Source organism: Marmota monax, unplaced genomic scaffold (genome assembly GCF_021218885.2).
Source record: "Marmota monax isolate L192 unplaced genomic scaffold, Marmota_monax_Labrador192_F-V1.1 WCK01_AAM20220418_F8-fsc00064, whole genome shotgun sequence".
Lineage (NCBI taxonomy): Eukaryota > Metazoa > Chordata > Mammalia > Rodentia > Sciuridae > Marmota > Marmota monax.
The window spans coordinates 1,941,063-1,965,428 of record NW_026694542.1 but is presented as its reverse complement, the minus strand read 5'-3'; the positions used below and the strand labels follow the sequence as shown (position 1 = coordinate 1,965,428).

The 24,366-nt window shown below is 37.1% G+C and overlaps 1 protein-coding gene across 2 annotated transcripts in view; it reads left to right on the top strand.

Moving 5' to 3' along the window:
• The window catches only part of Ankfn1 (ankyrin repeat and fibronectin type III domain containing 1), a 347,331-nt gene that overhangs the window by 182,873 nt on the left and 140,092 nt on the right, over window positions 1-24,366 (top strand). The window contains exons 1-3 of one of the 2 annotated variants that reach the window (XM_058571493.1): window positions 6,588-6,686; window positions 13,902-14,006; window positions 21,399-21,600. In XM_058571493.1, coding sequence (XP_058427476.1) covers window positions 21,415-21,600 — 186 coding nt within the window. In that variant the 5' untranslated portion in view covers window positions 6,588-6,686; window positions 13,902-14,006; window positions 21,399-21,414. Of the gene's footprint in view, window positions 1-6,551; window positions 6,687-13,901; window positions 14,007-21,398; window positions 21,601-24,366 lie in introns of those variants that run through there. The other variant, XM_046420653.2, reaches the window with a different exon arrangement.

Here is a 24,366-nt window from a genome sequence, read left to right as displayed (position 1 = left end):
TTGATAGGTGGAATATATGCGACAGATTCTACTTGACCCGACATGGTGCTAATGCTTATCAGAGCAGATCTCATTACTCAGTTGTCCAAAGGATCTTAAGGGCTCTTAAGTTTCTAACTCTTAATGTGACTTTAAAAAAAAAAGCCTGTTACATTCACCTAAAAATATATTTCTGATAAGAGGCAAAGGAGTGAGGTAGAAATACCATGAGCTTGGCACTCAGAGACCTGGGTTTGAGTCTCAGTTCAGCCCCTAAGTGCATATAAACAAGCTAATTAATCTCTCTGAACCTTAGTTTCTCCATCAATAAAAAGTGGATAATCCTACTTTGTAAGGTGTGAGAATTCAGTGATATTGCTGCACAGCACACAGAAGGTATTTGACCCACAGTGGCATTTACTATTACTTTTCCACAGAGTCATTCAAAGTACCCATTCGTGATACGATGACGGGTACTGTGACAAACCCCATCACGTATCACATCCTGATGAACTCTTCCACTTGTGTCAGTCATCCTTTAGCAATGATCCTTGTCTAGTAGACTATCTTTGACATCCAAAATTAGGACAGTGTGAACATAAATATTGGAACTTTAAGTGTGCCAATTGAGAAAATGAGGATTAATGGGCTTCATTACCAAACATCTCCTGACTGCCCAGGAGAATATATGGGGTTGAGTCTATAAAGAATTATGATAAAACTTTGGAGCTGCATATAAATGGGGCTTTGTGACCTGCTGGATAGGGTTGAAACCGAGAGCCAGACCTCGGAGGCTCACATTCCTCCCTCTGCATGGTGTGGGGGATCCTGGGCTCCCACAGACAATAGGGGATTCATAGCACGGGAACTCTAATGCTGACTGAAAGGAGGGTGGCAGCCAGAACAAGAGGACTTTTCAGAAACATGGACTCTGATTATCACCTCAGTACTCCAGCCCGCCAAGAGGCGGCTGTGAGGACCTACAAGGCCATTCTTGGAAAGCTTTCAGTGAAATATTTGTAACCTCCTTAAGAGAATCCCATTTCTCAAAATTGTGACACTGGAAAATCTTCCACGATTAGTTCAGGTAAACACTCTTGTTATCGACTCCCACCTTCTCTTTTTGAAGAGTCCCTTCAAATGTCATGAATCCAGGCTTCCAAGATTTAGATAAAAATCCCAAAGGGGGGTTTCCCAGGATATTTTTGGGACCATTGCTTTTAATATGAAAGGTCAACTGGGGCTTAAAACAAAATAATCAAGAAATAACATGCCTATGAACAGTCTGCACCTTTTGTAAAGGTCTGCTTTGGACTGAATAGCCAGTGCCCTCCCAGCCCCTTTCTTTTTTTCCTTTGGGGCTTAGAAATTGAGAGGGAGGAGGAGGGAGAGTGTCACATTCATTACTAACAACTTCGCACATAATAAGCATGTTCAGATACACCCTGGGGTGTTAGTTTTCTTTTTCTATTTTTTTGTCCCCTTTTAGCTGCTTTTGATAAATAGCACATTTTATTTTTGAAAAAAGAATCAGAGCTGTTATTGAGCAGCCGCGCCCTAAGGAAGGTCAAGAGATTAGAGGACGGAAGTAGGCTGGCTGGACTCTTTGCTGACCACAGTAAGGGACTGCAGCTTTCTTCTCATAATTTAATTTTGAGATTCTGATGAAAAGGTACTCCCTTAAAGAAGTGAAAAATTGTTAGAAAATAGTCATCAAAAAGTGATCAATTTAATTTATGTCTTAGAAACAAACCGCATGTAACTAACTGAAGGGCAGATATGCATTTGCTATGATATATGGACATTTTCAAAATATGGGCAGGATTTTGTAACAGAAAGTGGACATTACTGGGTTCTGGTATTGGTGATAATAGCTTTGGCCTCATTTCACAAGTATTCTGAAATTCTAAACCAGAGAACAGTACACTGAGAGGAACCTTTGAATTTAACTGGTCCAACTCCCTTATTTTACAAGTGAGAAAATTGAGGCCTAATGATAAACAATAACTTGCCCAAGGTTACACAGTGGATGAGAAGCAGCACCAGGACCCAAGCTCAAACCCCCCATTCCCAGTCCCAAGTTTCTTCCACTGAGTGAACCAACTCCAAGGGGAAACTGCAAACTCTCACATTAAATGAGAAAGTCCTCTTTCCAGCAAAACCAGCATCTAGTCCCCTTTCAAATGGCCTCACATGTTTCTCAAGGCCTGGACTTGTCTGGCCTGGCCTGGACTGACTTCTTCAAGGCAGTCTAAGACAAATCCTTGCAGCCCCAAGAACTCAGCTCCCTGATCTCTGTCTTTCAAAAATGCACAGACTCTATCACAAATGCCCAAACTGTCTTTATGGACATGTCCTGGGATCATCAATGTTACCATTATCTGCCATCACACGAGTTAAAACTTTAAAAGTCACCTCAACTTCTTTCTAGTTCTCTCATCCTCTCCTACTCCTACTTGTACTGCTGACAAGTCCTGTAAATTTTACCTCCAAAATGTATCCTATTTGCATCTCCTAATTTATGTTTCCAAAGGCCTCCATCAGTGTCTTCCTGCCTCCAGGTTCGTACCACTTCAGCTCATTGTCCACAAAGGCCAGACCAGAGGGCTCTTACTCAACAGCACTGACATGCTCCTGCTCAAATTCCTGTCACCTACAGTATAGAATCCTTTAACACAGCATGCAAGCCCTCCTCAATCTGATCTACTTACTTTGAGACAAGCTCCATTCGATCATCCCAGCTCATTCATTCCATTCCAGTGCATTGGACTACTTGTTTTCTCCAAATGGTCAAGACCTTGTTGCCTCAACTTGGCTTCTCTTCAACCTCCAGAAGTCTTCATTCCTCTACATCCAGTTCAAATGCAACCTTCCCTGTGAATCTTCCCTAAGCATTCCAGAAGGAAGTAGTAATTCTTTTAAGTTCCCTTAGCACTTTGCTCAGACATTTTTAATGGTACTTATTTAATTCTACCTTAAAATCAGTTGGAACTCTTTTGTCTTTGAGAAGATGCTTCATTCCTCTTGGAATCCCCAACATATTCCCTCATCCAATGCTTTGCACAAAATAAATGTTTGACTTTCTTAGCATTCATTGAGCACTTACTATCTGTGAGGCACTAGGCCAAGAAGTATAAGGAATGTAGGAGAAAGATACAAAATAAAATGCAATCCCTTTCTTCAAAGGATATTTTAATATAATCACCAAGACACCATCACAAATAACATAAGCAAGTGAAATAGCTGTGGGGGTGGAACTAGGTGGAGGGGAAGTTCAGAATATGGATGGATAAAACATTCTCTGTGTTCCCAATGAGAACACTGGTGTTATGACATGGAAGGAGGGGCAAGGAGGGAGAGGGAGGAAAGAAAGGGCAAAGCTGCTTCTCGATCCCATGTCTGTTTTTGTAGTAATTACTAAAGAAGTCTTCCTAAAGGAGATTCTGATCACTTAACTACCTGTTCAAATGTTTGCTGTTCAATGAATCAAACATCACATAATTATAGGCTTATGCTTGGAGTTAAGGAGAATACCAGTTTGTAGAGATGAGACACACTTCAGGAAACAGCTGGAGAACACAAAACAAGAACATGCTGTAAAAGTGCTAGGGAGTGGGGGAAAAAGTAAGGACATGATCAGTAAAGGCTGAGATTCATTGAGAAGGACTAGAGGAGGCAAACTTCCAGTGGATGGCCACTTGGTAAGAAAAAAGTACACATACCAAGAGAACTTTAAGTTTCCTGTAAGGTTAAGACCCTCCTTATTATTTGAGGTGGTTTATTCATTCATTCAATAAATACATACTAGGCACTTCCACAAAATACTAAATATTGACTGAATGTTTTCTATGTGCCAGGAACTCTGCTACACAATGGAAATAGCAGTGAATAAGAGACTTTGCACTTAAACTCTTAAAATATAATGGAGATGGCTGATACCATACAAGTGCAATAAAATGTGATGGATACACTGACAGAGAGCATCAGGTGTCACAATCTCCAGCCACAAAGCAAGGAACTGAATACACCAAGGGCTAGGAGAATATCCCTTAGGAGGTAGTATTTAAGCCAAGACACCAAAGCTGCCCAAGAGTGAAGTCAGACAAAGCTCACTCAGCACCCAAGTAGAAGAACATCATCTGTGATGATCTGGCATTAAGAATGAATCTGGCATGTCTAAGAAACTGCAGAATATTCAAAAAGTCTACCACAAGGAAAGTAAGTAGGAAGGAGATGAGGGATTTGGCTATAAAGGTAAGCAGGATCAGACTACAGAGTTTGACTAAGTTACACCAAGGATTTTATGCTTTCTCAGTAGGTTTTAATGTCACATTGACACACTATCACATCTACTAAATGCATAATAAACGTCTGTTGAAGAATGGATTAGTGAATGAATGGATGAAGGAATGAATCTCCTTTGCAATGAGCTTGGGCTTTTTGACTGAGACTTTAGTGCAGATTGTGTAGCCCTTGTCCAAAATGCTTGGACCAGAAGTGTCCCAGATTTTGTAGTCTGGAATGCGTGCATATGCATAATGAGATATCTTGAGAATGGAACCCAACTCTAAACCCAAAATTCATTTGTTTCATATATACCTTATATACACAGCCTGAAGGTAATTGTATACAATTGTTTTAATAATTTTGTGCATGAAACTTTTGATGCAGAATCTTCTACCAGTGGTATCATGTAAGCACTCAGTTTTGGATTTTGGAGCATTTTGGTTGGATATCAGATTTTAGATTAACTATGCTCAACCCATATTTGCTCCAGGGAGTGGTGCTGTCACAGAGGCATTGTCCCCTTAGATTTCCATATCAGATTGAACTCATGACCCCTCTAGGTAGACCCTGACCTTCTTAAGAGTCACTCAGAGTCACCTGGCTCACCCTAGCAGACAGAACATATGTAAATCTGCATTGAAGTCAAAGATTTTTTTAGAAAGTAGAGTGAATGTTTTTATTTAGAAACCATTTAGGCATAAGGTATGAAAGGGTAGACTGGCCCTTTCTTAATCCTTGATGGAAAGAAATTTGCCTTCTGAATCTCAAGGGCAAGAATATTCCCAAATTAGATTATTCATAGCAATTCCAACAGGACAGATAAGTCCAAGGAAAGAAAGAATAAATGTTCCAGAAGGAGATTTTCGCCTTTCTAATATGAACAGAAAAAGTAAGACAGTTCTAAAAAGCTAAATTGGCTCTTCCTTTGGACCCCCAGGTTTTCTAAGTCACTGAGCTGCAACTCCGAACCCAGCTCCAGAGCAGCCACCTGCTGGAGCAAATGAGCTGCTGGGGGGAGTTGGGGGCCAGGTGGTATATCTAGAAAGGAGGAAATTTTCAGGAATACAAGATGCCATTCCCAGGATTCTAAGAAATTATCAGGCCAAATATTACCACTCCACCCTCTTGCTTATAACCAAGAAACTTTCTCTTGATTTGCCATAGAGTCACATTTGAAATTTAGGAGTTGATTTGGCTCCAGGTATAAATAACAGACCAGATTCAGTACCTAGTAAAAGAGTCCAAAATTATCCCTGAAGTCATCATAATAGCTAAGCATTCATTTGGCAGAGACAGTATCTGAATAGAGCTTCAGAAAGATTCTTAATGCTGTTGCTAGGGCTGTGGGGTGTGTGTGTGTGTGTGTGTGTGTGTGTGTGTATTCATGCATGGAGGTGCATGTGTGTGTGCACAGTATTCATATGCATTTTAATCAGCAAAGCATCCCTGACATAATCAACAGCCAGAGATGGTCATTTGGCATCTTACTTCAGGGAGAAAAAACCCAAAATGCCTACATGTGGCTTTCTAGGAAATATATTTTGTGTTTCATTAGTCATGTAAAGCATAACACTGTGAAAGAAGGCAGGTACACCCATTTGTGGCTGGCACAGAAGCAGCACTGTAATCTTCTGCCTGAGACTGAGCCTCTTGGTGCTAAGTGCCAGGTCTACCGACTACTTTCTCAGACCTGCTTAGACAGAAACCTAAGACTAGGTTGAACAGCCCCGACTGGATTTAGAGCTTCCTTAAGGGATCCCCTTACTCTTACTGGGAACATGCATGGGTGCCCCGTGTTGAGGAGATGTGCTGCCACCTGTGTGCTTCTGGTCCCAGGCAGCTGTGGAACTAAGGGGCTGGCCCCAGAAGAGCTATAGCCACAGATCTCTTCACAGGCTCTTGGATGCCAGGTGGTAATTCTTTCCCTGCCATTGATAAAGTACAAAGCTAACTGTCTGACTCCCTGTACCCTGGAGCGACATCCAGTTCAGAGTCAGCATTGTTTGACATGAAGCTTGTTGTTCTTGCATGCTGTTCCGAGTGGTCCTCACAGATAGGATAGGCTAAACACACTGAAGTCATGGCATCTTTTAACTACACGCACACAAGCCTTTCCCAGGCTGCAGTCCCAAGAATACACCTAGATTCTGAGCCAAGCTGTTTCCCTCTCCCCTTCTCACCCTGTGCATCATTTGCTCTTTTATTTTGCATTAATAGTAGCTTAGTGATCATGGACTTCAGCTCTTGCCCGTAGTGATCCTGTTCGCGTTTTATTCTTTACACAGAATAGGAAGGAGGTTCGCTTGCTTTACGCAGAGGCTGAGCCACAGGAGAAAGCAAAGCCAATGTGATTTATTGAATGAAAGCACTGGACAATTACCAACAACTTGTTCCTCTGCTGCCTGGAACAACCTAAACTGGTAAGTGAAATTTATTGTTGTCTTTTTTCATGTGAACGTGAGGCTTTCTTAGTCACTGATTATTTTTTAAATGTGTTTTTATTGCTGTGGTTTAAATGCTTTAAAAAAAATCTGCATCTTCCAAAGTTAGCTGCAGGCAGTCCATGAAGGATGCAACCAAGCACAGACACAGTGGTCTGCAATAGCACATACACTTCCATGTGAACCGTGAAGGGTGGGGGTAGGGAAGCCCCTTTTCTAATAATTGGTTATTTTCTTTGATTTTTCTCTGCAGTAAGCTTAATCATATTAAATGCTTGCATAACTGATTAGCATAAGCTATGAAAATTAAATTACTGTTTTATTATATAAAGTCATTTTCTAATCAGGTTCCTGAATACCTACACCTATTGGATCAGGTAAAGATGGGTAATTTCATGCTGATAATCCTGACTTTAAACCCAGGCATACTGGTATCTTATAGCCAGTTTGCAGGATGGGCATATAGAGTTTAATGCCAGCATTCTGTCCATCCTGGGTGAGCATGCCCATTAATAACATCATGATGGTGATGCTGAGGATGCACACAATGGACATGCATCCAAACTCTTGCTTGACCCACTGCCACTTCCACATCTGCATTCCTTAAGTTTTGCCTTTATTCCATTAATATGGTTGCTAGGGTGCACTAGGCACAAAGCAGGATATTTTAAGTGTCTTTCTACTCTTAAGTGCTTGTTCTTGGCCTGGAAAAGCCAAAGGGAATACCATTGATAATCAAGGGTGAGTCTGCTTCTGTGCTGGGTTCCAAAAATCCTCATACTCACTTGACTTCTTCATTTCCTAAATATGATGTAAGCCAACTTCTTAGAGGGGTAAAGTGAATGGAGAAAGATATTGCTTTTCTTACCCTCCCTCAACCAGTTTCCTCAGTCTTTGCCTAGCCTGGATACCACAAAACTTTATGGCAGCATCAATCCATCTCTGGTGAGCTGAGAGTCCATATAAACATCATATAGAGTTCAATGTCTTTGTGCACTGTATCTGCCATACGTCACAGGCCATTCCAATGAAGTTGTGGCCTTGGGTGCTGACAAAGATGGATGATGTTAGAACAGAGAGCAGCATGATTCTCTAAATAAAAACCAAAGCCAGGAAATCCCAGAGATGGGTGAAGTTTTGCCTTGTAGAAAGGATCCCTAGACACTCAATCAAAGAGTAGGATCATTCTCCCATGTTATTTGGCTATTTCACTATTGATGGTGTTCCAACAGGAAGGAGATAAAATTACCTCCTGGTTAGGGGATGGGAGAGATGTCAAGATAGTGGGGCACTTTTTCCAAGTCCCAGACTTATTTTGTGTTTTTGAGAAATTCCCTTAGCCTTTCCTGGATCTCTATCCCTCTGTTCCCTCCATCCCTGATAATTTCAAAGAAGACATGCTAAACTCAATTAACGTATCCAGAAGCTACCACTATAACCTCTTTTGTTAAAGTGTGCATTAGGCAATGAAGGTCATTGTCAATGCACTTTAATCCAGAGACTATTCATCAGAATGCAAGTGGAGCATGAAGGGTGGGGGTGGGGAAGCCTCTTTTCCAGTAATTGGGCATTTTCTTTGATTTTCTTTGCAGCAAGCTTAGTCACATTAAATGCTTGCATAACTGATTAGTATAAGCTATGAAAAACAAATTATTGTCTTATTACATAAAATCATTTTGTGATCACTTTCCTGAATACCTACCCTTGTTGGATCAGCTAAAGATGGGCCCCTTCATGCTGATAATCCTGAATACAGAGCCTCAGAGGAGAGTGTATGTAGGGATGAAGGGCTGTATGCCCCATCTAAAGGATATAGAACACTCAGAAGGAAGCGTGATCAGGAGAGAACAAATCTAAAAATAGAATTCAAATAAATAGGTAAATAATTGAATAATCAATAGATAATCAAATAAATAGGTGAATATGCAAATAATCAGGATTATTTTTCAAAGTAGTTCAGTAATAGCTTTTTTCCTATATTTAAGATTCCAGAATTCTAACGGTCTCCAATGTTTTGAAAAAAATATGTAAGTATTTTTCAGGGAGTAGTTCATGTGTAGGTAGAATCCATGTATAGAACTGATGGCAACTTCTAGTTCTTCAAATTACCCCCACACTCTTGCACATGGAATTGAAAGCTATAAATGTACTATGAGTTGAGATGATCTAGAAGCCTCATTTGCCAAAGACACTGTCTCACATTTAGGATTTGGTTACCCGAAATACTTTAATTAGGGATCCTGTCAGGTATTGCTCTTTTACAAAATACAAACATTCTTACAAGGAATAACAAATTAAGCCACTGATATCATAAATGAATGTATTAATGTTTTTTACCTCAAGGGCACCCCAAAGGATGTTGAATTATTATGATATTAATTATTAGACTTTCTATTTACTTCATACTTGCCTCTAAGAACTTCCTTTACAATTATTATTTCACTCTCAATCAGAAAAGTAGGAAGTCCTTAGGACAAGCTATTTCCTTCTTTTTATGGAATACTTGAATTAAACAATGCCCGATAAATTGTTCTAATAGGTCTTTAAGAGTCACATGTGGAAAGCCAAACCCACTATCCTTTCCCCTTTGAAATTCACATTTCCTGCTATATTCCTTTTTTTTCCCCATTATTGGTGAACCCATCATGCACCCAGCCAACCAACAAGGCTCACAGAATTTATCTTCAGGTTTCTTGATCACTTTAGCCCCTCCATCCAATCACTAACCAAGTCTGGTCTATTTTGTTCATCTTTTAAATTTGTCTAGCCCTCTCTGTCCCTGTTCATGGGACATTTTCAAGAGATCTGAACTTGATTATTCTCTGCTACCATTATCACACTTCTTTCCTTTTGATAATCTTCTGGCTGCTACCAGAGTAATTCTCTAAAAATGCAAATTTCAACTTTTAAAATATGTGTGTATATTTAATCAACACATACTAATTGTACCTATTTATAGGGTACAGTATGACATTTCAATATATGTATACAATGTGCAATGATCAGATCAGGATAATTGGCATATCCATCACATAAGGATCTCTGGTGCTCTCCTGTTGTGCCCAAGTTAAAATATGTGTTCCTTATTGTATGTGAGAGGCCCTGGATGATTTGGCCCCTTTATCTCTCCAGGTTTCTTCCCCAAAGTCTCAGCATTGTCTACAAAGTGTTCCACCGTGTGTCAAAGGTCAGAGGACTTTCATCCAGAGGACTTCCATTCCCCCATGCTCTGGCCCTGACTAACAGCCACACCATGACCTTTCTCATCATTGTAGCCTTATGCCTGGAATGCCCTTATCTATCCTTGCTCATCAATTTCTCTTTTCTCGTTTCAAATCCTTTTCAGGCATCACCTTCTCTGACCCATTTCCCCACAACATCTTTTCCCATGATCTTCTCCTCTCACCCAAAAAGTCAACCACTCACTCCTCTGTTTTATTTCTAGGTCTTGGATTTCTTGAGAAAAGTGTTTGGAGGTTAAGAACTCAGATACAGACCCAGAGTGCCTGCATTTGAATCCCATATCTACCTTTTACTAATACCTCAATTTCTTACATATGTAAAATGGAGATAATAACAATCCTTCCTTCAAAATGACTATTATAGAATTCAAGAAGTTAATAGATGTCAATGCAATGCAATGTACTGAATTCTTGTGCCCCCCCACCCCCCGCCAAATTCATGTGTTGAAATCCTAACATTCAAGTTAATGGTATTAGGAGGTGAGGCCTCTGGGTGTGGTAAAGTCATAAAAGCACAGCCCTTGTGGCTTGGATTTGTGCCTCCCCAAAGCACCCAGGAGCTAGCTAGCCCCTCTCATCATGTGAGGACACAGCAAGAAGGCACTGCCTGTGAATCAGAAAGCATCCCTTGTCCTGACACTGAATCTGCAGACACCTTTGTCTTGAACTTCCCAGCCTCCAGGACAGTGAGAAATTAATTCCTGTTGTTTATAAATTATCCAGTTTATGTTGGTTTGTTAAAGCCGCCTGAATGGACTAAGATGGGCATTATTCTGAACATTACCTGGCTCACAGAGGGAGCTATAGAAGTGTAAACTCTCATTATTATCCTATTTCACACACCACACTATTTGATAACTACATATTTGTTTCACTGTCTTCCTTTCTAACATATGAGCTCCTTGGGGACAGATAGGATAAACAACTCATCTTAATTTGCCCAGGACATTCCTGGTTTAACGCTGGGAGTGCTGCATCCTGGGAACTTTCTCAATTCTAGGCAAACCAATATAGGGGTTACTCTACATGAAACTCTATTCACTTATAAATTTCCAGAGTCTATCCCAGGATACATAGATTGCAGAATAGATCTTCCATAAGTGTTTGTTGAACTATAGAATCAATGTTAATTATCTTTTCACCTCTTCCCCATAAACATATGCTATAAAGATTCAAAAATCAATTTTCTTCTTGTCATGAAGTCACAACTAACCTTTCAAAACTTAGTACAGAAATATATATGTGTATGTGCAATGTCATATATATTATGTGTATAATATATTGTATATAATTATATATGTGTAATATTTTGCATATGTGATATTTTATAATATTTTATTTATATGTGTGTAATGTATATTTCATATACATGCATGTGATATTTTATATATATACATATACACATATATACATATATGTATTTATATGTGTGTGTATATATATAGACACACACACATACTCTAGTCAGGCTGCTTCCACTCTGTTATGTCATCATTGTAATAGAATTGGCCACCCTTTAGCAATCAAAGACACACTTGTCATGTTAACAGCAGGTGGAGAATGAAAGGGGTCAAACTTTTTTCTGGATAGTGATAGGTAGGTTGAAGACTGAAGGTTCCCTAGTTCACATCACAGAAAGAAGAACAATATTGTCCCAGACAGTAATGTTCCCTTCACTGAATAACTGCCACCCAGCTGTCAAGAATGGTTAGAACTCCTATTTCTAATATGCCACATCTTAACAACTGTTTCTCATCCATATTGGCTCAGATTTCTTTTCACATTACAAATACAATGAAAAATTCCCACAACCAAGATTCACTGAAGCATGGACTCTGGAAGTGCCAGGACCATAAAGGGTATAAGAAGTCTTGTCTCCAGAATCAAGATCTAGAGAGAAGCATCTGACTGGCAGCTAGATCAAGCCACCTTAAGAATAATAATAACAGAGTTGTTAAGAGCATGGGGCTTGGGGTCAGAGTTTAAATCTTACATCTTATTTACTGGATATAAGGTCTTAGACAAGTTGTATAGTGCCTGAGGATATAATAATAGCACTTACTTCCTTGTAGCATTATTAGTACATTTCATTTAACAAAGCTTGATTATGACTGATGTATTGGGTTTTGGGAGATACAATCTTGGAAAACCAGGGTTGAAGGAAAAAGGGGATAAGAAAAAAAATGAAGGTGCTTTGTAACTGAAATACCCAGAGCACCACAAGAACACATATTCTTGTTTACTTGTGTGTCAGTGAAGCCCCCAGGAAAATTCCCAGGGATGGCATGGAGAGGAAATTATTTGCTGACTACTACTAGTCTCCTGTCCCTTCTTGGTCCAGTTTTTCTCATTTCCCAGTCTCTCAAGGTAGCTATCAGTGGAGGTGGACCCTCCTTGGGTCTTGTTGTGTCAGGGGTGCTGCAGTATGGTTCACCCTCCATGGGGACAGCAGTGGTGTTAAGGCAGGGTGGTGGAGGTCAAGCAAGCAGCAAAGCCCTGGAAACAGCAGGTGGTGGCCAGGGAAGTGCGGCACCATTCTCCACAGGCACCTCTTGTCATTTTGATCTTGATTTTCCAGGCTACTGTTACTCTATTTTTTACAGTTCATCTCTTCATATATTCACAAATCCTTCACAAGTCCCACAGTGTGGATAGTTAAGGCTATAATATTTCAAAGAGCAGAAGTTTTTGATAAGCCAAATTTATCAATTATTTTATGCTTTGCACTTTTTGTAACATCTCTAAGAAATCTTTTATTCAAGTTTACAAAGATTTTCTCCTATGCTTTTTTTTTTGTATAGTTTTATCTTTTACATTAGGATCTGTGATCTATTTCAAATTAAAGTTTGTATATAATGTGAAGTAAGGTCTTTTTTTGAAATAATTATTTTTTTCCGTATTGAATCACTGGCACATTTTCAAATGTCAATTATCATATACGTGCAGGTTATTCTGGGATCTCCAGTCTACTTCATTCATCTGTTTCTATCCTTATGACATTTTCTTTATCTATATAGTTATTCTTAAACTGATTCCATATGTCTTGGTTACCATAGCTTTACAGAAAATCTTGAAATCAAGTTGTATAAATCTTCCAAATTTGTTCTTTTGTTTCAAAATTATTTTTGCTATTTTAGATCCTTTCCATTTCTTTAAAAATTTTGAAGTCAGATAATAAATTTCTACCAAAAAAGAACTGCTAGTATTTTGTTTAGGATTGCAGTGAATATATAGGTCATTTTGGAAGACTCACATCTAAACAATAGTAATTATTCCAATCCATAAATAAGGCATATCTCTATTTATTTAGTTCTTCTTTAATTTCATTCATAATGTCATGTATTTGTCAGTATATAGTTTTTTCATATATTTTATTATGTTCATGCTGAGTAGATTTTTGAAGATTAATTAATTTATTCTACATAAACTTTTACATCATCTGAAAATGAAGTCTATTTTACTTCTTTCCTCTGTGTGTGCATGTGTGTGTCTATGCATATTATATTTATTTGTCTTGCCCTCATTCACTATGAGGGTGTCCAGTATAATAGAAAAAGTGGCAGAGGGCATTTTTGCCTTGCTTCTTTTCCCAGAAGGAAGCACTTGATATTTAATCATTATATTTGATGTTGGCTATAGAATTTGTAGATTCTTATATTCCTGAAAGACAGTTTTTCAAGCATGAATGGAAGTTGTATATTATTAACTTCCAATCTGCATCTGTGGAGGTGACCAAATAGTGTAGGGTTTTTTATTATTATTATTATTACTTTTCTCTTAATGCAGAAATTACAGAGATATTTATGGTGTTCAAATGTTATAGTAACCTTGCATTCCCAGAATAAACCTTGCTGGATTTTAATTGCTAATATTCTTGTTCAGGCCTCCATTCTCATGACAAACATTGAGCCATTCTTCTCTTTTCTTGTGAAACTTGTTTTTTTAAAAACAGGTCAATGATGGCTGGGCCTGGTGGTGCATACCTGTAATCCCAGTGGCTGGGGAGGATTGCGAGTTCAAAGCCAGCCTCAGCAACAACAAGGCCCTAAGTAACTCAGTGAGTCCCTGTCTCTAAATAAAATACAAAATAGGGCTGGGGATGTGCCTCAGTGGTCAAATGCTCTGAGTTCAATCCCTGGTACCTAAATAAATAAATAAATACCAGGGCAATTATATTAAACTTTAAAAATGAAGACAGACTTTTAAAATGGTTTTGTGTCGAATTTGGCATCATTTTTTTCTTAAATGGTTTGCAGACTTTGAAACTTAATATGACTTTTGTTAAGGATTTTAGAATAAGAAAAACCATGAGGATGCAGGAAAAGCACAAGCAGTACTAGAAGTTGATTTTCCTAGGGAAGTGTCCTCCTAGCTAATTATCTCCTAAAATCTGGTCCCGTAGCCACATTGTACCTTCAGCCAACCATATGTACCCCTCATTGCAGCTCAGCCTTTCTGATGAAAGAAAAAAAAATGCATACTTTTTTAGGGTGAATTCCATGGGTTTTAACTTTTCTTGTGAAAATAATAGCTAACAAATAGCTAACAAACGTATAAGCAGTTATATAGCTACACAATAGAATACTACTTAGCAATAAAAAATGAAGAACTATTGACACACACTGTCTCAAAATAATCCAAATTAAAGAAGCTGGATAAAAAAGGAGTACATACTGATGATTCCCTTTATATGAAATTCTAGAACATGAAATTTAATCTATTTTATCAGAAATTAAATGTGTAATTTCCTGGAAACAGAGGCATTAGCAAAAGGAATTTATTTAGGGGAAAGGGGGAAAGATTACAAAGAGATAAGGAATCTTTTTAGTACAATAGAAATGTTCATTATCTTGACTGTGGCAATGGTTTCACAAGTGTACATTCATGTCAAAGGTTATCAAATTGTACCTTTTAAACACAGGTAATTTATAACATGTGAGTGACAACTCAACAGAGCTATTATGAGATAATAGCTGGTATTTATTAAACACCTATTTTTAGATACTCTGCTAAACTATTTACATATATCCTCACATTGAAAACTCTGATATTCCTTTTAGATTATTGCATGACTATTATTATTTAGAAGAGAAATAATGTTAATGATGAGGAAATTGAAGCCCAGACAAACTAAATAACTTACTCAAGGTCATACAGTTAATAAGCAGAAAAGCCAAAATATAAAGCTTGGGTCAGTCTTATATCAAAGTCCTAATTTTTTAATATTGTGCTTAAACTTCCATGATTATCTTGGGGTTGAAGAAGGTAATACAGTGTAATGGAGACCTCCACTTGTGGTGTGTTCTGTGAAACTGGCTAACAAGGAATACTCTGAAAAGAGTGCTATCCCAAACAAAAAATAGTTCCCCTCTTCAGTCTCCTTCCTGGACTCTGTATCTATATTACCTATCAGGTATTTCATTCAACATCTAAGTCTTTTTCTTTCCAGTTCAATTTAATGACGCAAAGAATACTCTTGCTATGGTTTTCAAGACATCCTTGTGGTTGCTAGATCCTAGTAAGAATTATATACCACATTCAAACCAAGTAATCCAGGGGAGGTTAATAATATGAACATTTACAAAGGGGTAAAGAGATTAAGGAAAATACAGTAAGGAACAGCGAAGCCCAAAAGGACAAAAGGAAGGAGAAATCTCTGTAATGCAGAGAAAGCAGTTGAATAGAAAAGGATTTCCCACAGAAGAACCACTACTACCTCATGCTCCAGTTTCCAACTGGAGTCTCAAGTTGGCTAGGTAATATTAAGTCCATGAACAAGGAATGTCTTTTATTTATTTAGATTATCTTTAATCTGTTTTAATAATGTTTTGTAGTTTGGGGAAAAATTAGCTTTTTACTTACCTGGTTAAATGTATTCCTAAGTATTTTAATATTTTTGATACTACTGTAAGTGAAATTATTTTCTTGATTTCGTTGTTTAACCCAGAAAGAGGGAAAAATAAACAACTTAAAAGATTGATTCATACTTTTTATATTTATATTGTTTTACGTTTACCTATGTAGTTTCTTTACTAATGTTCTTTCTTCATGTGGATTTGAGTTACTTTTTAATGTGTTCTTTTATTTCAGCCCAAAGGACTCTCCTTTAGGGAAAGCCTAATAACAAATTCTCTGTTTTTGTTTATCATCTTTGTAATATCTTAATTCTCCCTGCATTATGAAGGTATAGTTTTGTTGGATAGAGAAAATTTTATTTTAAAGTATTTTTCTTTTACCACTTTCAATAATTCATTACACTTTTGGCCTTCATGGTTTCTGGTGAAAGATTAGCTGACAATTTTTTTGAGGATCCTTTGTATTCAACAAGTGATTTTTCTTATGCTATTTATAAGAATCTTTGGCTTTGTCTTTTGAAAGTTTGATAATGATATATTGAGGGGTGAATTTCTTTGAATTTATGCTACTTACTACTTCTAAGCTTGTGGATGTGTAGATTAATTTGTAATATACAAATCTATTACTATTTTCAAATATCTGTCTTTACCCCTCTTTCTTCTGGGAATGCTATTATGCATTCATAGGTAAACTTGACAATGTCCCACAAATCTCTGAGGCTGTTAATTTTCCTCCATTCTTTCTCCTTCTCCTCAGACTGGTAAATTTGAGTGGATTTACCTTCAAGCTTGCTGATTTTTTTCTTGTGACTGCTCAAAAATGGTGTTGAATTCCTCTAGTGAATTTTTCATTTCAGTTATTGCACTTTTCAATTCCAGAATTTCTATTTCGTTCTTTTTAAAATTTTTCTTCATTAATACTCTCAGTTCAGTGAGACATCATCCTAATGGTTTCTTTCATTTCTTTACACATGATTTACTTTAGTTCTCTGAATATATTTAAAATCATTAATTTATAGTCTTTGTGCATTAAGTCTAACATGTGGACTTCTTTGGGGTAATTTCTATTGACAAATTTATTTTCGGGGCATGAGTCATAATTTTTGTTTCTTTAAATGTCTCATAATTTTTTGTAAACTAAGCATTTTAATAATATAATGTGGAAACTCTGAAAATCAAATTAGATTCACTTTCCTTCTAGGTCTTTGTTTTTGCTGTTGTTGTTTACTGATTTTTTCAGAATTAAATTTTTGAAGTCTATTTTTTGTCATATGTGGCTACTGAAGTCTCTGTTTCTTAGAGGTCAGATAACAACTTGACAGAGATTTCCTTAAATACCTATAATAAGCAAGTCCCCCTCTTGCAGAAAGAATCTGTGTGTTAGAGCATACCCAGTGGTTGATAACTCTGCCTTAGTCTTCATTTCCTTTTTAAATGGAGCCTCAACGTCAGATAAAAATGGAAATTTAGAATATTCTCAGAGAGATTTGTTCATTTATTTATTTTTTGACCATGTTCTGTCCCCAGCCCTAGATTCCTAGATTCCTAGATTCACAGGAATATGGCAGAGTTTTTTCAAAGCCCTCTATGAATATCTCATTGCCCTACTTTTGTACAATTTTTAAAAAGTATTAAAAAATTTTTGATGCTTATTTTTGACAAGTACCCTAAGTAAAAGATTATTTGCCCTGGTGTGCTCCAAGTCAGTTCAAATAAAAACAAGCCTAATATATGAGGTCTTCCTGGGAACCATCAGGTGTCTCAAATAATGACAGTTCTCCACAAATAGAAATTTTGAAGGAGTTCCAACCCTGTCCTATCCCCATGAATGTGCACTCTTGTTTGCAATGGTTACACAGAGCTAGAGAAGATAGGAATCAGGGTAAATAACATGCTGCAAAGCATGCCATTCTTTTTCTGGAATAAGCATTCCTGGATTATTGCAAGCCTTTGTTTAACAAAAACTCCAGGATTCTGAAAAGTTAATTCTGATAACATTACCAGTATTCTCATTGCTTTTATGGAGGAAAAGATTCCTAAAGTTCCCTTCTTTACCCTTCCCACTGATGTACTAGTTTTTATTTTTAGGTTTTTTTTTTTTGTGTGTGTGTGTGTGTGTGTGTGAGAGAGAGAGAGAGAGTGAGAGAGAGAGAGAGAGAGAGAGAGAAATGTTTATTTAGGTATACCACTTATAAACAACCTTTCTAAAGTTCCATTTGGAGAACTTTTGCCTTTTATTAGGAGAAAAGTAAACTCTTAATACATTCTATTCATGAATATATTTTATCTTAGCCCTACTTGTTTATTTTATATTTTCTATTATTTTTTTCAATTATTTTTAGATTTTTCTTTATTCAACTCTACTCTAATAGTCTGAAGTTCTCCTTCCTAGTTGCTTTAATATTAGTTACTATAAAGATACATCCCAAAAATATCTGAACTTACATTTTTCTCTCAATATAAAAACTAAATAATATACTAAGTACATAAAATCAGACTCAAGACAATTTTAAAACAAGCAAGAAAAATAAATCATTACAATATACTTCAGTGTCTCTAGTTTGGGAAGAAGACTTGGTGTAACCTGAACAATTACTGCTATTAATCAAGTGGTTAAAATGCACCAAACAAGATAGTACCTTTCATGTGTTGATTAATATTCACAACTCATAAGAAATGTACTATTATGCCCATTTATATATGATTAAATAACTCAGAAAATTTAAATAAAGTGTCCAAAGTCACATAGATTGCAGGTAACGATATCAGGATAGATGTCTGGGTACACCAAATTCCAGAGCCAAAACTACACTGATTTTCAAATGCTTCTCTCTTTCCATAAGGGTAAAAAAAATAGAGTTGGGAGAGGTATTTATATTTATAAACATAGATACCAGAAAATTGTTTTGTCACTATCTTTCATCTGGCAAAATTTTAAATATAGAGGAGAAGAACAGACCATAATGATAGATGAAAGCTAGAAGAGTGGAAACATACTGAAGAATAGCTGGAAGAAAGGGACAGCTGGGGGAGTGTGAGAAGGGAGTCAAAGAGACAGAGAAAGTCAACCTGTTTTGACGGAAGGAAACAGATGGGAGATGAGCAAAGACAAAAGGGGCCCTGTGGGTAGGTGTCATCAGTTAGAGGGCAAGTCACTGGAATTTGATCAATCGACAAGAATTTATTTACTGGACTCCTGGGCATTGTGGGAGATACAAAAGAATGTAGAGTTATTTTGGGAACAATAATGATGTAGACAAGACAGATGGCTTAAACTAGGACATTAATGCTGAAGGAAAAGGCTAGAGACAGAAGGCAGAAAGAAAGAGGTTAAGGCAATCCCCATGTGATCCAGCTTGCACATGAATCTGGAATTTTTGTAGGTATGAAAAGAAATAAATTAGAGGAAGTCCTGTAACTGCTATTGAAGCAAAGGTAAAGAATTTATAGATGGAAGGACAAAGATGACAAATAACCTAACTTTTTCTTTTCAGCTTTTGTGAATAATTAAAATGACTATTTATAAACTCAAACACACACACACACACACACACAGTACAGACAATGCCTTGTGTCATTCTTCCAAATGTTAAACATGCCCACTTAGCTAAGACTGGGTGGGGCCTGATGGATGTGACTAAGTCTGATTGTGCCTGATCACCTTGTAAGGAGCCAGGAAATCTTTCTGTCTTGGAGGAAATTGCAAGTAAGACTTAAAACATGCCTAAGGACATTTAGCAATGGCATGAAGATGGATTTGCATTTGTTGAAGTGAAAGTAATTAAGGTTGGTTGGTGCCAGTGAACATGTAACCAAGCTCAGAAGTAAGACAGACTTTAAGTCTTTCTCCTATATTGCAAGTAACAGACTCTCCTATGTGCACTCATTTATTCTGAAGTATTTATTGATATTTTCTGTAACAAAACATTAGCTACTAGGAGTCCTCCTATACACTAGGCTCTTTGCATGCATTGTTACATCAAATTCTCATAACAATAATATGCAGATGCCATATTATCCCCATTTTATAAAGGAGAAAAATGAAATTGGTTAAGTAACTTATCCAAGATTACACAGTCAGTAGGTGAAAGAGTAGGAATTTATACTCTAATCTGTTTTATTTCTTTTACCTTGTGCCACATGTTAGGCACTGAGGATATACAAATTAGGATTTGGCAGTCCTCACCCATAAGGAACATATAGACTAGCTGAGAGACCCAGAGCCAAGCAATTGTAATATGATTGCCATAAAGACATATACCAAATTTGCCTGGGAGTGTCAGAGACTTCTTAAAAATATACTTTAAGGATTGATAACCATTTCTAAGGTGATGAAAACAGAGATTCACTTCTCTTACATATAAAGTAATATATGCAAAGACCAAGAGGCAAAAAACCTTTGAATTATTTAGTAAAAACTCCACAGAGTTCAGAAGGATTAAAACATAACATGTAGAAGTACAGTAAAAGATGAGAAAAGCACTTGTATCTGAGGCTAAAGAATTTATATTTTATCTTTTGGGAACTGAAGAATCATCAAAATCAGTTCTGTGAAGAGTTTGATCAATAAAAGATTTTCTACACAGCTTTATGTCATAGGGTCTGTAAGGGTCTAAAAACTTAAGGCCTAGCAATGATCTAAAGGTCACAGCTAAGTAGCAATGCAGCCTTACAAATGAAGACTCCACTCAAATTTGATAGGAGGTGTTTGGAAGACAGCAGCATGCCCCAGAGGTTTCCTCAGTCATGAAAATAGTGAAAAGATTAGAATATAAATTTGCATTGAAGTACATTGGCTAGTGATTTCATTTGTACATTTGCTCATTCAAAACACACACACACACTCACACACTAGGTGGTCATAGTCTTGGTAGCAACAATATTTCAGTAACAATATCCCCAAATAATGGTGGATGACTTTTGAAATGACATGACTGATCTCTTAAAAACTGACTTCAGTTATGACATTAGTGGGACCTGTTAATAGATTTTTGGAACAACAGCTAAGTCTATTTGGAGAATGCACATAGAGAGTACCCTGGAAGATCTCTATCCTGGGCACACTAAGTGAACACAATTAACTTCACAATTTGACTGCTATCCTCAAGAGAAATGGAGGGTGTTCAGGGAACAACTACACTTTTTTATCCACCCAACAAAGGCCAGTTTCTAGGAGAAGGTAAATAGAAAAGTACCAATTGCACATATCCAAGATAATTGGACACACCCTTAGGTTTCAGAATTGACACACTTCCTCAATTGGATGAGATACCAAAAAAGACTAAAGTCATATATATATATATATATATATATATATATATATATATATATATATATATATATATATATATATATAAATGAATATGTAATGTAGTAAATGGAGGTTGTCATTCCTGCTACCAATTATCTATGTGGTCATAAACAAGCTACTTCCTTTACCTGGGTTTCAATTTTCTCATCTAAACCAGAAAGAAATTAGATCTGATGATCTCTGATGTCCCTTCCAATTATGATATTGTATTAGGATTCAAGATGGTTACTATCGACTTGCAGTTATAATGTGTAAATAATACATAAGATTTTCCTTTTCCTAGGAACTGCTGTATAAAAATGACCCAACAGATGCAGAATTTACATCTTTCCCAGTCAAAGAAGCACAGTGCCCCATCGTCCCCCAATGCTGCCAAACGCTTGTACCGGAATCTCTCAGAGAAACTGAAAGGGAGCCACTCCTCATTTGATGAGGCCTATTTTAGAACAAGAACTGATCGGCTGGGTCTTAGGAAGACCTCGGTGGTAACAACAAAACTCTTTTTAGTCTTCTGTCAATTAGATTTGTTTATTTATGTTTGGGTTTAAAGAAATTCTAAGATGATTCACATTCATTTCTGAAGCTCATATTTTTACAGTTTTATGCTGAAATAGAATCTGTCAAGATGGGAAGTGCACCTATCCATGATTGTGGACAAAGTATGAGTGATTATGAGATTTTTCCTTTCTTTTTCTTAACTTCTTTCCCTTTAATGTTTCTTTCACTACTAGACCAAAGAAACCAATCAAAAAAGTAGCTGTTTGACAAATATGGACTCTCAGGTTAAATAGTTTTTTTTTGAGAAGTCCAGTAATCATTCAAATAATAGTATTAATATTACTTACTTACATCTAATGTATAATCCACATGCTTTTCAAAGACATAAAATAGAATCCAGGCAAAGAATGCATATTTACTATATAATAGCTAGGAGTAGAAGGGATAAATAGCAAAAAAAAAAAAAAAGAAGACGAAGAAAGAAAGAAAGAAAAAGAAAATATATGATCTAGATAGGGCAGAGGGGTGGGAGGGGAAGGGAGAGGGCAGGGGGTTAGCAATGATGGTGGAATGTGATAGACATCATTATCCAAAGTACATGTATGAAGACATGAATTGGTGTGAACATACTTTATAAAAAAACAGAGATATGAAAAATTGTGCTCTATATGTGTAATAAGAATTGTAATGCATTCTACTGTCATATATTTAAAAAATAAATTCAATTAAATATTTTTAAAAAGAAAGAAAATATATGAGCATGAAAAGAGAAACACACATACCAAAAACCTAGGCAAATAGACTACATGAAATTTATTATGACACTTATCTTTGAGTTCTCAGGCAGTGAAAGCAGAAAAGGAAACAGAACTGGTTTTGGCATCCCATTAGCTGATAACTGAAAGTGTTATCAGTCCATCAAGAGAAATGAGTATTTTCCTGCTGCTACGTCATCTGGCCTGCATAGATGTCATAGTAAACTAGGTGACAACAAATAGCAAAGAGAAGTATTGGCAATACCGTAGATGTTCTCATATGGTAGTCTTCTATATCGGCCCTCAGTAAAATCTGAGCGCATAACATGCACATGTTCAACACAGGTATTTTTGCAAGGTTATAATGGCTCCATTTGTTTGAACTTAAAACAGAAGTGAGTCCTGACCTTTCCAGATAGAAGCAAGTTAGAATTTTCCAACAAAAGCATAGAGCAGGAAATGACTAAAGAATGAGGGTAAATATGGATCATGAGAAATCAGAAATACTAAGAATCAAAAACAAATACACACTATGGACAGGGCAGCATTTTAACTTTGAACTCATTTGTTTTCTAATACATTTTCTTGTTTCTAACTCATCTTCTGGGAGGGTTTGGCTGTGGTTAAGTTGCAGCCCAAGCATCAGGGACCTTTCAGTTTAGCAGATTGTGGACAAAACATTTTTCACTCAGCAGCTATTCTATAGCAAAGAGAACTGCATACAAAAATAGCTCTATTCCCTGGGTTCCCACTGTCAAAATGAGTATTTGCATAATCACTTCATATTTTCCTTAGTTTCCATTTTGTGGGGTGTACTCAGTTAAAGCCAACCAGCAGTCTTTGAGACAATCAATTTTTAATAAAACTTTTTAAAAATAAAAACTGCCCATCTAAACATTTGGTCACCACAGATCTTCCACATGCTAATCAGGCAACTATGGTGCTAGGTCAAGATCAATGGTATTTCAACATTTTAAAGACCAAGCAACTCTTGGAGCAGATACCAGATAAATATGTAAGTAGTGTATGTGTTGGTCTCTTCCTATGAGCTGCAGAAATGATGTAAGAGAATTCCAGAGCACTTCTTCATTGCTAATCCTTTGAAAGAACCATATTGTCCATAGATATCTTTTTCTGTAGCTGGCTTGTTTATTTCATTCTGGCCCTCTCAGGTCCCCAGTTAGTTACAGAGTCCCTGAAACCCTCCCTGGACATTGCCACTTGTACCCCTCACCACAGGGCTCAGAAATGCCAGGTGTCCAATGGTTGGGGCTCCAGGTTAAGAAAGTATGGAATTAGAGACCAAGAGGCTAGGAATAGGGGCATCAGCTCGTAGGCACTGGGAAGTGCTTAGTGATCTATAAACAGAGAAGTGACATGCAGTATGTATTATTATGGTTCAGATAAGAGGATCCCCCCAAATGTTCACATGTGAGACAATGCAAGAATTTTCAGAGGTGAAATGATTAGATTATGAGAAATAGATTGTGACCCAATCTGCGTATTGATCCATTTGAATGGATTAACTAAGCAGTAATGGTAGGCAGGCAAGGTATAGCTTATCTAGAGGAGGTATGTCACTGGTGGTATGTCTTTGGGAATATATTTTGTCCCTGATGAAAAGAATTCTCTCTGTTTCCTTGTTGCCACGTCTGGAGCCGCATTCCTCCACCATACCCTTCCACTATGATGTTCTGCTCACCTTGGGCCCAAAGCAACGGAGTTGGCCATCTATTGACTGAAACCATGAGCCCCAAATAAACTTCTCCTCCTCTACATTATTCTTTTCAGGACTTTTGGTTACAATGACCAAAAATTTACTAAAATATGTATATTTTAGGAAGATTATTCTTGTGACAGTACAGGAGACCAAGAGTAGCAGCAGATAGGTCACTGCCACAAGTCAAGACAAAGGATGATAAAACTTGCAGATGGAGAGGAAGGGGATGAGCTTGAAAGAAACTGTACTCTCCATATCAAACCAGCCCTGATTAAACT